Source organism: Urocitellus parryii, chromosome 8, assembly GCF_045843805.1.
Source record: "Urocitellus parryii isolate mUroPar1 chromosome 8, mUroPar1.hap1, whole genome shotgun sequence".
NCBI classification, from domain to species: Eukaryota; Metazoa; Chordata; class Mammalia; order Rodentia; family Sciuridae; genus Urocitellus; species Urocitellus parryii.
In genome coordinates, this window is record NC_135538.1 from 45,505,023 (window position 1) to 45,518,916 (window position 13,894).

Genomic DNA, 13,894 nt, shown 5'->3' on the forward strand with positions numbered 1-13,894 from the left:
GGGGTAGCTTTCATTCTTGCACTTGTTGGTTTCTTGACAAGTGGAAGGTTCTGACTCCCTTGTGACTTTCTGGGAGAGTCGACAGCACTTAGCCCATAGCATTTAGTGCTGTAGGGATGCCAACACACTGCCATTTTCCAGAAAATGCCCTCAAGCAATCACCTCCCGTATGTTGCAGGAGTTCTGAGAATTTCTGGATGGTGTGTAATGTTGGATCATCTAGTGTAGTTATTTCTACACCAGATCATTAAGGAGGCAAGGCCAAAATACTCTAATATTTTTTAGCTAGGAATTTCTCTCTTAATCTCTCTTTTTCTTACATGTATGCACACACATACATACACATTCAGTTCGGAGTAAATGTTGCATATTCAGAGCATCTATTTCATTAGGCATTCATACATTTATGAATTTAATGCAGGCAATGTCCCTAACATCAGCATTTCTCAATTTGCATTCTGTTTCCTTTCCCCCCATTTCTTTGTAACATGATGGTCTACTTCCCAAGGTGCAATAGAGAATGTTCCTATTTAATTGAAAACTAATGTGAAATGTGCATCTGATGAAATGATTTGACCTTCTGAGTACTAAATGAAAAAGGAGATGCAAAGTAAAGTTTATTTATGGAAACTGACCTTCTTAGGAAACTCTACTAGGAAAAATACACCAAGAACCCTTGACAATATGCCACATCCTTGGCCTCCTATTTGTACAACTGAAATAAATCACCCATTTTCAAATAATGACTTTAAGAATCCAAATACACGGCTTTAAAAAAAATATCATAGAGAAATAAGTTTCAGATAGCTTTAATTAGAGAACCAGTATCTAAAGCAGTATTAAAGCAACATTTCCTATATTTAACTTTTAACCTTGCTACTTAGTAGCTGCCTGATGGTGGGAAAAACTTTCCTTTTTGTAAAGATTTACCCTTCCTATGTATAAATATAAAGGATGCTGGTCACATGTTTGAAGAGGGTGGTAGGAGGGAAAACCCTAAATGTTTTAATTTGTTAATCACTATGGACTTCTTCAAAGAATTGAAATAAGTGGAATTTATTATTTTGAAATGAACTAATCCCTAGAATTGAAGTTATCTTTGTTCTTTCATTGCTCCTCAGCTGTGATTTTGTATTCTCAGCCATCTGATTTAATTTAGGTGTCCACTTTTAGGGATAATGGAAAAATCTCAGCCCAGAATGTTCCCCATGATATATATACTTAAGTTTACATGTCTCACCGTGGCTTTATCTAAGAATTGTCATTCAGGTCATTTAGAGCTTGTCATGAGAAAAAAAATGGCTATAGGTGGTAAGAATAATGTTTGGAATCAAACATTCATAAAGAAGCTATGGTTCTTTAGTAGAAAGTAAACTTTGAGTTCTAATCACTTGCCACAGGACTATACATTTCTATGTTTAAGAAGATTTTCTTAAAGAAACAAAAATGTTAGTTGAGACTTCTTTTTCTAGTGGAGATACAATGAGTTTTACCATGTCGAAGCTTCATGCAGCAAAGGTCCTGCTTATGTCTGTAACATCACAGATCTGCAACCTCATACTTCCTATGATGTCCGAGTAGTGGTGGTTTATATGACAGGAGAAAACAGCACCTCACTTCCAGAGAACTTCAAGACAAAAGGTGAGTATTAACTGACTTGGCACTCAGAAAGTCTACAAGTAGCTGGGAATGGTGGTGCACACCGGTAATCTGGATTGCAAGTTCAAACCCAGCCTCAGCAACTTAGTGAGGCCATAAGCAACTCAGTGAGACCCTGTTTCTAATAAAAATATTAAGAAGGGCTGGGGATGTGGCTCAGTGATTTAGCGACCCTAGGTTCAATCCCTGGTACAAAAAAAAAAAAAAAGCCTACAAGTTCTCAAATCTTTTTCATTTCTTATTCACCAATCTTAGAGGTTGAAATCTTTGCTTTACAAAGAGTATATTACTATTGCTAGAACCTAAGTGAAGAAATTGGAAAGTCAGGAGTCTTTAAAGGCAGTAACAAGATAACACTGCCCTGGTCTTGTAAGATCCTGAGTAGAGCACAATTATTTCTCCTTATAGCATTCTGATTTCCTGTCCAACTATGATATCTTTCAGGGAGAACTAAATCAAGAAAAAATGTAACTAAGTGTTCAACAAATACTTATTAAACAAATTCTATATTCCAGATGCTAAAGAAATGGAAAAAATCTAAAGTCTATTAAACTAATTAGTATTTAAAAAGATATACCATAAATCCCAATCAATCACTATGAGAGTAGAGGGAAAATGCTCCAAAACTTATGATTTTTTTTTAAAGTTTGCATTTATCACTTATTTTGTGTCCAGCTAGGTTACACTGTTAATATTACAACTAATACATATAATCCATCACTAATAAAACTTCTGATACTCATTTAAAAAAATCTACTTATATCAGAAAACTTCTGAATATTTCCTAAATGTATTTATTTTTCCTCAGAATATTTTATAGAAAGATATCAATGCAGACTAGTTTATTCTTCTAACATATTAATCAGCATGTTCTTTTTTCCCTGAAGCTGGAGTCCCAAGTAAACCAGGCGTTCCCAAATTATTAGAGGGAAGTAAAGATTCAATACAGTGGGAAAAAGCTGAAGATAATGGAAGTAGACTTATGTACTATATCCTTGAGATCAGGTATGTCTGTTTGCAAAAGTGCTTTATAAACTACAAAGAGCTAAGCAGTTAACTATTAGGTTACCAAAAGTAATAATATTTATGAAATTATATTTACATACAAACACAAAATATCTTCAGTTTAAGGACCTTGGATTCGTTGTTATGTTGTTTGCTCAATTCCTAGAGGTCACCCATAGTATTCTAATTATAAGGCCTATCATATCATTCTCAGAAATCTAAAACTTCTCAATAATCCTTAGAGAAATTATTCAATCATAGGCTCAAGCAACTGATATTTACTTAATGTCTATTCTGCTTAAGAAACTAAGCTGATGTTTGATGTTAAATGATGGTAGGTATATAAATTCTTGATAATTTGTTTTGGCAAGATAGAACACTCTCTAATGAGAACTGTTCATGAGCTAGGTATTTTTCAGAATGTAAAATTAGAGGAGGGGCTGAAATGGTCTGAGGCCTATAATCACCCAGGCTTCTTATTCATTGTGAAAATGACAGTTTATAGTGTGTTCCCAGGGACTGAAAATGTGCTGTCCATGAAAACCAGCAGCTGATGTGCACATGAAACCTCAGACCTAGCCAGTACCAGGAGCTCAGCGAATCATAACTGGCTCAGCAGGACGAATTTCATGCCAACTTGAAGGGAGAATTCCAAATTCCAAAGACACTCCCCTCACGGGACTATGAAACCATCTTTTAAGAAGCTCCAAGGACGAAAGTCACTTCCATAATTATAGTTCTGGTGACTCAAGCTTAGATCTATTTTTGCATCATCTTGCTCTGGCATTCCCATAACTTCAAAAAGTTTTCCTGCTTATGTTAGAGAATTTACTTGGCCATATCTCTAGTTGAAACCTCTGTGAAAGTTCTGTTACTATTTTCCATGCACAGTGAAATACATTCTGACCTGCAGAATTATCACAATGGCCTGTATGTTTATCAACCAGTCCACACTATGGTTCCTGATGGGATTTCTTTCCTATGGTCCCCTCAGCAACACCTTTAGTGCATGATTTCATCTGAATAGTTTGTATGCTCCTTGTCCCAGCTTTCCATTATGAATACATGGACTCCAGGATGAATTGTAACTTCAGTATCTTTAAGTTAGTTTTTCAGTCAGGACACCCTAGTTAGACCGTGTGCTTGCTGATGGTATAGTGGTTGTGCAAAGTGTATAAACTTGGGAGCTGAACAGGCTTTTAGTTTCCTAGGACTACCAGGACTATCATAACAAAATAACACCAACTAATTGGCTTAACATAACCAAAAATGTACTGTTATGATTCTGGAGTATGGAAGTCTGGAATCTAGACATCAGAAGGAACATGCTCCCTTTGAAGGCTCTAAGAAAAACTCCTCCTTTGCCTCCTAGCTTCTTGTAGTTGGCAGAAATCCTTGGTGTTACTTGGTTTGTAGATGTATCACTCCATTCTCTGACTCCTTCATTACAGGATGTTGTGTGTGTATATGTGTGTATGTGTGTATGTGTGTCTGTATCCAAATTTTCCTCTTCTAATAAGGGCACCAGTCATTGAATAAGGACTTGGCCTCATTCAGTATGATCTCATCTTGACTTAATTATATCTGTTAAAACCTTTTTTCCCCCAAACAACATCAAATTCACAGGCTATGGATGAACATGGATTGGGGGGGGGAAACATTATTCAATCCAGTACATAGGCAATGTTTAAATCCTTGCTCATTTTCTGTTTTAGAACTTTGTTTTTGCCACTTATTAAATTTCTAAGGACTTGTTTCTTTGGGATCAAAGTTGTTTAAAGAATAAATTTGCCAGTGCTTAACAAGAGACTTCACTAAGTGTATAAAAGCACTTTGTCATAATACTTTACTCAGGAAGGTCCTGAGGATACCCTGCTCCTGTAAACAGATGTGACCAACTTCACTTCCCTGATGCTCTTGATGTTTTTGTCCATTCCTTGCCCTGTCTGAGGCTCAGCCCTCCATATCCTGTTGTTCTTTCAGAACCGCTCAATTATCAGACGCAGAAATAGCTTCTACTACATACCCCTAAGATCAAGCGGCTTAGTATCACATCCTAAAACTGTTAGGATCTGAAATTTTCTTCATTGTCAGAGAAGATGTAAGATCTTGAGCTTGCCTTCCGTCGATTTCATTTAAAGTCATTCTAGTTTCATCTTTTGAACTTAGAACTTGTGCTCTTTTTCTGTTTCAATGTGGATTGGCTTTGAGGTAGAGTGTAGACTAATAGAAAAGGAAGCAAGAACCCTTGGAATCTCAGATATAACAACTTTGGTGACTGAAATATCGCACCTTCCTTATCAATTTATAGTGTGTATTTTATCCAGATATGGCATAAGTGATTTTCCCAATATCATAAGAAACTAAAAATTAAGAATAATTGAAACTTTACTGTTAAAATTATGAAATAATTGTTGTATATGTTTAAATGCTGAAGAAATTTTACACATTTTAAACAGCAAGAAAAGATTTGCCATCTTTCTCTTGTCTACTGATTATTCAAAACTTTTTGGATGGGCTGAGTTGCTTGGCTCCTCTATGAGTAGGGTGACTTTGTAAACCATGCTGAGTTCTACGGCCATACCATGTGGGAGAAATGAGATCCAGGGTAAAGTGTACAATGAAACTCTCTGGAGTTCTGCATTAAAATGATATCTAAGTAACCAGAAATAACACATATATTGTCATGTTTATATTCTGTGTTTACTATTTTAGTGTTTCTTTTGCAGGGAGAACACTTCAAATGATTCAAAAAACCAGAATTTAAGGTGGAAGACGGCGTTTAATGGATCCTGCAGTAGCCTTTGCACATGGAAGTCCAAAAACCTGAAAGGAACTTTTCAATTTAGAGTAGTAGCTGCAAATAGTCTTGGATTTGGTGAATACAGTGGAATCAGTGAGAATATTATACTAGTTGGAGGTATGTCACCATATTTGCCTACACACTAGCTTACTACGTAAAAGTTCAGTGATAAAGATATGTGCATCCTTAACTTTAGTACCAGATATGGTGATTGCATAACTTATGCACTTATTGTTGAACTATTCAATTCATCTGATGTGGTCTTCCTATATAAAACATCATTATCACTATGTCATTTTATCTTCAATAATAACCAAATACTCCTTAATGACTACCACACGAACTCCTGGGTAGGCTTCCAAGGCATCCACAATGTGGTCTTTAACTACTCAGTCTTTTATCCTGTTCCTGGCACTCCCATCTTACATGCAATAATCCTAGAACCACTTTTTTGGGGGTTTCTTTTCTAATACTTACCTCTTGTACTGTGTGCCTTATTTTAGTTTCCAATACTTTAACTTTCTAATCACTTTGGCTGGAAGTCTCAGTAGCATATTTAATTTTTTCCTCTGTGCAGTCACCAGGTTCTGTTGATTTTACCATGTTGATTTCTCTCTGCTGAGTTTGTATTTTCCAATTTTCATGTTGGGTTTCCTGATTTAAGGTATTCTTTCTAGCTTGGCTTTTGGCTTAAACATGCTGCTGACAGTACTCTAGCTGAAGCACAGTCTAGCTCACTTAACCCTCTTAAATGTACCAAAATGGTTTTTTATTTGCTGCCACTACAAACTTCTATGTGGCATATTAAGTCTTCCATGACTTATCTTCCAATTGTAGTTAATTTTTCCCATTATTTAATCCTGTGCTGTAGTTGTACTAGACTAATTAGAAAATCTTATGTCACTAGGTCTTTGGCCTTGTGTCTTCTTTATCCTAGAAGGTGGGACGCCACCCTCCTACCATGTACTGGAATTGCTTTTCTTTAATTTTCTGCCAATTGAAATTCTCTTCATCCTTGAAAACCTGACTTAAAAGAATCCATCATGATGTGTGACTGACACTCCTTAGGCAAAATCAATGATTTCCTTTTGTGCACACCTTTCATATAAAACTTTATCCTTATTTGTATTATGGTTAGTTATCTATATAAGATCTTAGCAAACATTTCCTGAAAAGAACCAAATATAGCAAATATTTTTGACCTTGCAAACTATATTTGCTTTCTATAGCATACCTTTTTAAAAATAATACTTTAAAATTATAAAAACCATTCTTAACTCATGGGAAAAACAAAATAAGGCTGTGGCCAGATTTGTCCCACAGACTGTTGTGTGCCAAACTCTGGTTTACATGTCATCTCTTCTATGCAACTGAAAATCCCTAAGAGAAGACACCATGTTTTCACGTTTGCTCTCCTCAGCTTAATATCCATGAAATTAGATGTACATGAATAAAAAAATAATAATCCCAACTATATAATATATAAAGACTGAGACTTCTTTGTCTCGAATTCATTAAAAAGATCATACGTGTTTCTTTTGTCACCTTAAAATAGCAAGTTGGGTGAGTGTATTCCAGTTGGGTGTTGGGACTTTTATTTTGATTTTCCATGGAGTGTATACTGTCACCATAGATGATTTCAAACTACCAACTGGCTTACAAAAATCAAGTAGAAACTACCTCTGGCTAATCACTCTGTAGGTAGTTGGGTCAGATTGGGACAATTTGTTTTATTCTGTGAATTAATTTATTTTTCTCATTTATTTCATTAGATGGTTTTTGGATACCAGAAGCAAGTTTTGTACTTATCACTGTGGTTGGAGTATTTCTGGTTGTTACAATCCCATTGACATTTGGTAAGTGTCAGAGATTTTAAAACTAGGTAACAAACTATTGTTTGTTTGATTTTGTACTGATTGATTTATCTTGCAATTTATCTAACCTCCTCATGAGACATTACCTGATTAAATATATTCATATAATTCAATGTTATCCTTGGCCATCCTTTTATAATGAATAATTTCTGTGAATTTTTTTAATCAAGGGATGTATTAGTAAGTTTTCTGTTACTCTAGAGATTTATTTCAGCTCACAGTTTTGGAGGTTTCAGTCCATTAATGACTGGCCCTGTTTCTTTGGGTGTGTGGCACACATCATGGCAATACATGACCAAGCAAGGCCCTTACCTCATGGCTAGGAATTAATGAGGGGAAGAGGAAGGTGATGTGGTCCATTTTACCCTTAAAGAGAATGCCCTCAGTGATCTGATGACCTCTCATTAGGCCCCACCTCTTAATGTTTCCACCACATCCTGAAAGTGTCCAGGTGGGGACTAAGTATTGAACACGTGAACTTTCAGGGACATTCCAGGTCCAAATCATAGCAAGGGTAACTATTTTATGAAAAATATATCTGGGTATACACTTCATGGTGTACTTTAGATAAAACTATTTTCAAGTATTTGCTTCTGATTGGCTATAACAAGTGTTTTGTGGCTTTCATATTGAAATAAATAAATGAAAAATAACCCTGGGTACAAAAAGAGTGTAGGATTAGTTGGGAGGCCAGTGACAATTTTTGGTCAGGATAGTTTTGGTCTCCAGGCAGACAGCCTGGTTTGGAATGAGCAGGGCCTCTTTCTCAGGAGATCCATTTCTGGCTTGTAGGATCCATGCTCACTTACAGATGTCTGACTGGCTTATTTCAAAACCCTGCTTAATTGTAAATGACTAGGAAAGCAGAAGAAGTAGTGTAGGTAGATAGTGAGTTAGCTACTTCCCATTATTCATTTTAAGTGGATGTGCTAGTCTTAAAATACCCCACCCTCTTTTAAGATTTAGTTCAGTGATGAGATAATAGAGTAGCAACCCCAACACAGACAGTCAGATATAGGGCCCTTAGGGTGATCCTAGTGATCATATGTTCTGATTTTTCCTGTTGTTTCATTGTAAGTATCAATAGCACTCTCTTTCAGTTCTCAAAATGTCTTGTTGGTTTGGGTTCTAACATATATGGTCCCATTCTCTGTTGCTGACAAGCTGGAACATTGTGAGGAAAGCATAATGCCAGAAAAGGAACTCAAGCACATAGTCAGGAACCTGTAGCTTATTTTGTTATAAATAAGAGAAAATTGAAGGGAAAGTTAGAAGCATAAAGCCGATTCTCTGATGATGAAGAAAGCCAATGTTTCGTTCAGTGTTCTAAATCTCTATTCTTTCTCTAAACTGATTGGGAGTCACAAGGTATCAGAGAGCACTTTGAACTTGAATCGAGATTTCATTTCAAAGATTCCACTCAGACAATATGAGAAACTCCTTCAGCAAAGTGGGAAAGCTAAAAATTTCAGCTGACACTGCTAGGATTTTAACCTGTGGTTCCAGGGAGTCTAAGTATTGCACAGCTGATGTTTGTGCCACTAAGCCGGCCCCTCCACAGTTACACATATGACTGCAGTATATTTGGCAGTTGGCATATAGGCTTGACTGCTTGTCTGCTTTCGTGCTAGAAAGGATATTACATGAAGAACCCTTCATCTGACCTTTGTTTGCCTGCTTGTACATCACCATTGTTTAAACCCATGACTCTAGTGGATGAACATGAGATAATTTCAGACAACCTATTGTGTGCTTTCAAGAAATTCTATGGATCTCTGACTTTCTCAGGACTTAAAGGTCTTTATTCTGCTTGGAACTCATGGTTTTTTGAATGTAGCTAAGCTAATCCAGTTTTTGCTTTCATTAGCAGTGCATGTGGTTTTGCTAGTAGTGTGTGTGAGTGCATGAGAAAAGGCTGAGTTATTAAAATGGTGAGAAGTAGCAATTCTTTTAAAATTTGTATTGTGCTGAGGGTTCTCATTGGTCATACTTATAAACTTGAAAGAATGGTTTAAAAATAAGCATTGACAGCCTTTGAGTTGGTGAGTGGTTTTATCTAATGTGCAACATTAGCCTTATGCTTGAGCATAGAAAGGAAATAAAAAGCTGTAAAAATACAATTACTGACCTTAGAACTTGCCCTTTAATGAGGGTGATAAAACATACAAGTATGAAAAGAGCACTACCTGTGTTAAATAACATGAAATGTACAAGACAGTGACACAATTGGTCTTTGAAATTCAGAGATGAGAGAGCCATAGAGTTTGCAGAGGTCTCAGATGATGTCACCAAAAATGTAGGGTTTACCCTGGGTCTTTAAAAATACAGAAAGCGCATGAAAAACATCTCAAGGTTGAAAAACTGCGGTAGCAAAGGTACTTGCAACTTTTCCCTTTATAGGGCCTCCAGAGGAATTTCATGTGAATAAAACTCTAACCCTCTTGGATATAGAAACTACTATGAAATGAAGTCCACATTTTAACTATCATCTCCTAAAGCATCTTTGCAGTTTTCAACTTCTGAGTCAAAATTACACTGTAGATTGGAGATCTACAATTGCATTTTAATCTTTGAAAAATAAACTTTATATTATATCTGCTTATGCTATAAAAAGACAATATAAATTACTCATGATTCCAAAATGAAAGGGAAAACCTGCTAATGGTTGGTGGCTTTTATTCCAGTTATTTTTCCATATATTTGAATATTCACATATAAACAACAATAGATTTAATAATTTTGCATTCTGTCATTATATTGAAAGCATTTTTTAGTGTGCCATTCTATTGAAAGCATTCCCTCAGGTCTACTAAATGGAATATGTCTGGAGTCAGAAATGAATGCTTCACTAATAGTTATTATGCAAGTATATTTTGATTTATTTTGGGTCATTTTGAGAAATAAATTCCAATATTAAGATGCTTCAATTTATTTATAATAATATGTTAAGCTTTACTCTGAGAAGTGAAATAAAAGTGATGTATATAACTTGTATATTTTTAGGACATTTTATCTGGATTTAATACTGCGGGCACATTTTTTAATCAAGTTCTATTATTTTGTGGATTGTGCTCTTATACACAAGGATTTAAAGTGTATTAGCATGTCCTGAAGGAAAAAGGAAGCAATATTTTATTTTTTAAATTCTTTTCTTTTTTGCTTTAAAGTGTGGCACAGAAAGTTCAAGAATCCAAAAACTTCCAAGGAAGGCCTGACAGTTCTCCTAAACGAAGACAAGGAGTTGGCAGAGCTGCGAGGCCTGGCAGCTGGGGTGGGACTGGCTAACGCCTGCTATGCAATACAGTACGTAGCCTGGGCATTCTTTATGGAGCTCCAATGCAAAGAGTGGGTGACAATATGCCCCTTATTCTGGCATAATTATTGATAACTTTCTCTTCCAGTCTCTGATGTGACCAGAGATAATTGACAAATTATGTGGTTATCCTATAAAATAAATACAGAAAAGTCCATTGCTTTTCAGTGTTTTATCATGTAGTTAAAAATTAAATGAAAGAAGAAAATACCACATTGAAGAGAGTAGATGGTAACGTGGTTGGTTCCATTGGAGATAGAATTTGAGATGAAAGGAAATTCCCAGCATCTCATATTAAGCCAATTTTAGCCCATTTCAGAAGTGGCATGGTGATTGCCTCAAAATCTCTGTAAAACAGATGAGTTTTGATCTTCTTTTGTTATTATAATTGAGAAAAATACTTAAGTGTTTCTTTGCATGTTTCTTTGTATTATAGTGTATACTAAAAGGAATGGTACTGGTATGTTCTTAGGTCTTGCTCCTAGAAATTTATAATTCATGACATAAAAACAAAGGGTTTAAAGTAGATACAGAGGTAACCAGATATTTGGAACTGACTTTTCTTTGACAAAATACTCAGCATATCTGATATTCAAGATTTTCTATTAAATCCCAAAGTTACCAGGGATTGAATACAAGGGAGCTTAACCACTGAACCACATATCAACTGTTTTTTGTATTTTGTTTAGAGACAGGATCTCACTGAGTTGCTTAGGGTCTCACTAAGATGTTGAGGCTGGCTTTGAACTCAAAATCCTCCTGCCTTAGCCTCCCAAACCACTGGAATTACAGGCGTGTGCCAATTGCACCCTGCAAACCCAAAGCTTTAATCTAGAGACTCCATCTCATGATAGTCCAAGTGAGGAGACTGGCTTTCTAAATTAACCTGTTAGATGGTGATGGGGTTTATTTTTTTTTTGATCATAGTAAATTCCATTTTACAAAACATATCAGGTATATGAAACTGTTGAAATGAAAACTCATAGACTCAGATGCATCTATTGCTAATTTCTAATCATTTTTTTCACACAAATTAGCAACCTGAAGAAGTTCATAGCCGCTAACTTTGATAAAACTAGTTTTAAAAAAAAATCTCAAAGCAACACATACACATGCATGTTTCTGTTGAAGTGAAGATGCCTGGAAGCAAAGCTACTTGCTCTCTGTAAAAGGTGGTGGAATAGAGAAGTATTAATAGGAGCACAGAATTTCATACACTATATATCACATGGAACCGACAATGCTGCCATGCCCTGAGATTGTTCTTTCTCTCTCAAACACAAACTTTAAGCTGTATGTATTTTGTGAGAATAAACATTGCTGTTATTTTACAGTACTCTTCCGACCCAAGAGGAGATTGAAAATCTTCCTGCTTTCCCTCGGGAGAAACTGACCCTGCGCCTCTTGTTGGGAAGTGGAGCCTTTGGAGAAGTGTATGAAGGGACAGCTGTAGACATCTTAGGAGATGGAAGTGGAGAAATCAAAGTGGCAGTGAAGGTAACGTGGATCTCTGGACTTCTTGACTAGTTAGGTCACCATATTTATATGGGTTGGCATGGATATGACTTTAATAAAAGTTGAATCCTTTTATCTAAAAAGAGGACCAAGAGTAGGGTGAATGTAGTTAGCAATAGTGTACATGTATCTCTCAAAATAGAAGAGAGGATTTTTTAATGTACTCACTAATAAATGATGAAAGTCTTTGGTTTGATCATTAACCAATGTATACATAAATCAAAACATCACATTGTACATCTCAATATGTACAAGTATGTCAATTAAAAATAAAAATAACTTAAAAATTGACTGATAGAATGTAGAAGCCTATCCATAGCTACAGAAGTCACTATCCTCCCATCCCTCCCAATTCCCAGATAGATTGTATAATCAACAGAAAATCTCTAGGGTTTACATGACCTCTAAGGTTGTTAGCTGAGACCTGGTGAACAGTTTTTTTTTTTTCCCATCAATCATTCTAAATGAAAACTGGAATTACAAAATACATTCTCAAAGAATCAGAGCAGGGTCAACAAGTGTTTTCTCAAATAAACAGGTAGTAAATATTTAGGCTTGCGGGCCACACAGTCTCCGTCTCAACTCTTCAACTCTGCTATTGCAGCTCAAAAGCAGCCACAGTGTATATGTTCTATTTAGTGTGGCTATGTTCCAGTAAAACTTTATTTATGAACATTGAAATTTGTATTATGTGATTGTTTGTCATGGTATGCTTGATGCATTTTTAAGGAAGCACTGGGTACACTCTCGTATTTTTGTAAAACTTTCTTTTGGTAGAGGGATAATGAAACTGTTAATGCAATTGTGCACCATCATGATCACAGCTTATTAGGAATTTATTGCTTTGAGGGTAACATGTACAACCAGAAACATGGCAAAATTCTCTCCACTTCTAAATAATATGCTTTAAAAATACTTTAACTTAACCAAGTCTCAATTGGTTTAAACAAATGTTTATTGTTCTCACATAATGAGATGACTGCTGGTTTTGGTGTAGTCCTATGTCCTATAAGAGCCAGTATCTCTGAAAAGAACCTGGCATCACATCTTCATTCAGTCCAGGGAAAAGGGAGTAAAATGGTGCTAGATATATATGTTCAGGAATGCAAATGTTTTCCATAAGCCTCTCTCCTGCTCAGCAATTTTTTCTTGGGTCCAGAACTAAACTAAAACTTATTTACAAGGAAGGCTAGAGAATTTCAGAACAGATTTTCATGAGTAACTTACATCAACTACCTAAGACTTGGCACCTTGTCCCTAAAAAATAAATTTGGGTATTGTTAGCAAAGAAATCAGGGAAATACATATTGAGTAGAAAATTTTGAAAAGTAAGATATTGACCTGTTAAATGCTAAAATTGGTCTCTTTTTAAAATTCCCATCCTTTGGAGAAAAGTTTTATAAATATTACTAGATCTTTCATCTAGCGTGTTTTCTTATATTAGCAATAAGAGGAGGTTTACAGGTCACACTCACATGCTGCATCTGTGGTCTATTTACAGCTTTCAGGGTGAAGACTGAAAAACAAAACCCTCTCCACTAACCCTCTGAGCTCACAGGATGGCTGCTATACTGATTACTGACTTGTTTTTCTGTTGCACAGACCTTGAAGAAGGGCTCCACAGACCAGGAGAAAATTGAATTCCTGAAGGAAGCACATCTGATGAGGTATCAGGGTAGCTCCAAAATAATTTTCTCTTATTGATGTGAGTAGGAAGCTTTTGTC

The 13,894-nt window shown here is 35.8% G+C and overlaps 1 protein-coding gene across 3 annotated transcripts in view; it reads left to right on the forward strand.

The window, feature by feature from the left end:
• Ros1 (ROS proto-oncogene 1, receptor tyrosine kinase) overlaps window positions 1-13,894 on the forward strand; it is a 129,584-nt gene that overhangs the window by 94,765 nt on the left and 20,925 nt on the right. For all 3 annotated transcript variants that reach the window (XM_077801670.1, XM_026394086.2, XM_026394085.2), the window contains 7 exons: window positions 1,473-1,641; window positions 2,547-2,664; window positions 5,394-5,584; window positions 7,240-7,323; window positions 10,509-10,644; window positions 11,989-12,151; window positions 13,772-13,836. In XM_077801670.1, the coding sequence (XP_077657796.1) occupies window positions 1,473-1,641; window positions 2,547-2,664; window positions 5,394-5,584; window positions 7,240-7,323; window positions 10,509-10,644; window positions 11,989-12,151; window positions 13,772-13,836 (926 nt within the window). The remainder of the gene's footprint in view (window positions 1-1,472; window positions 1,642-2,546; window positions 2,665-5,393; window positions 5,585-7,239; window positions 7,324-10,508; window positions 10,645-11,988; window positions 12,152-13,771; window positions 13,837-13,894) is intronic.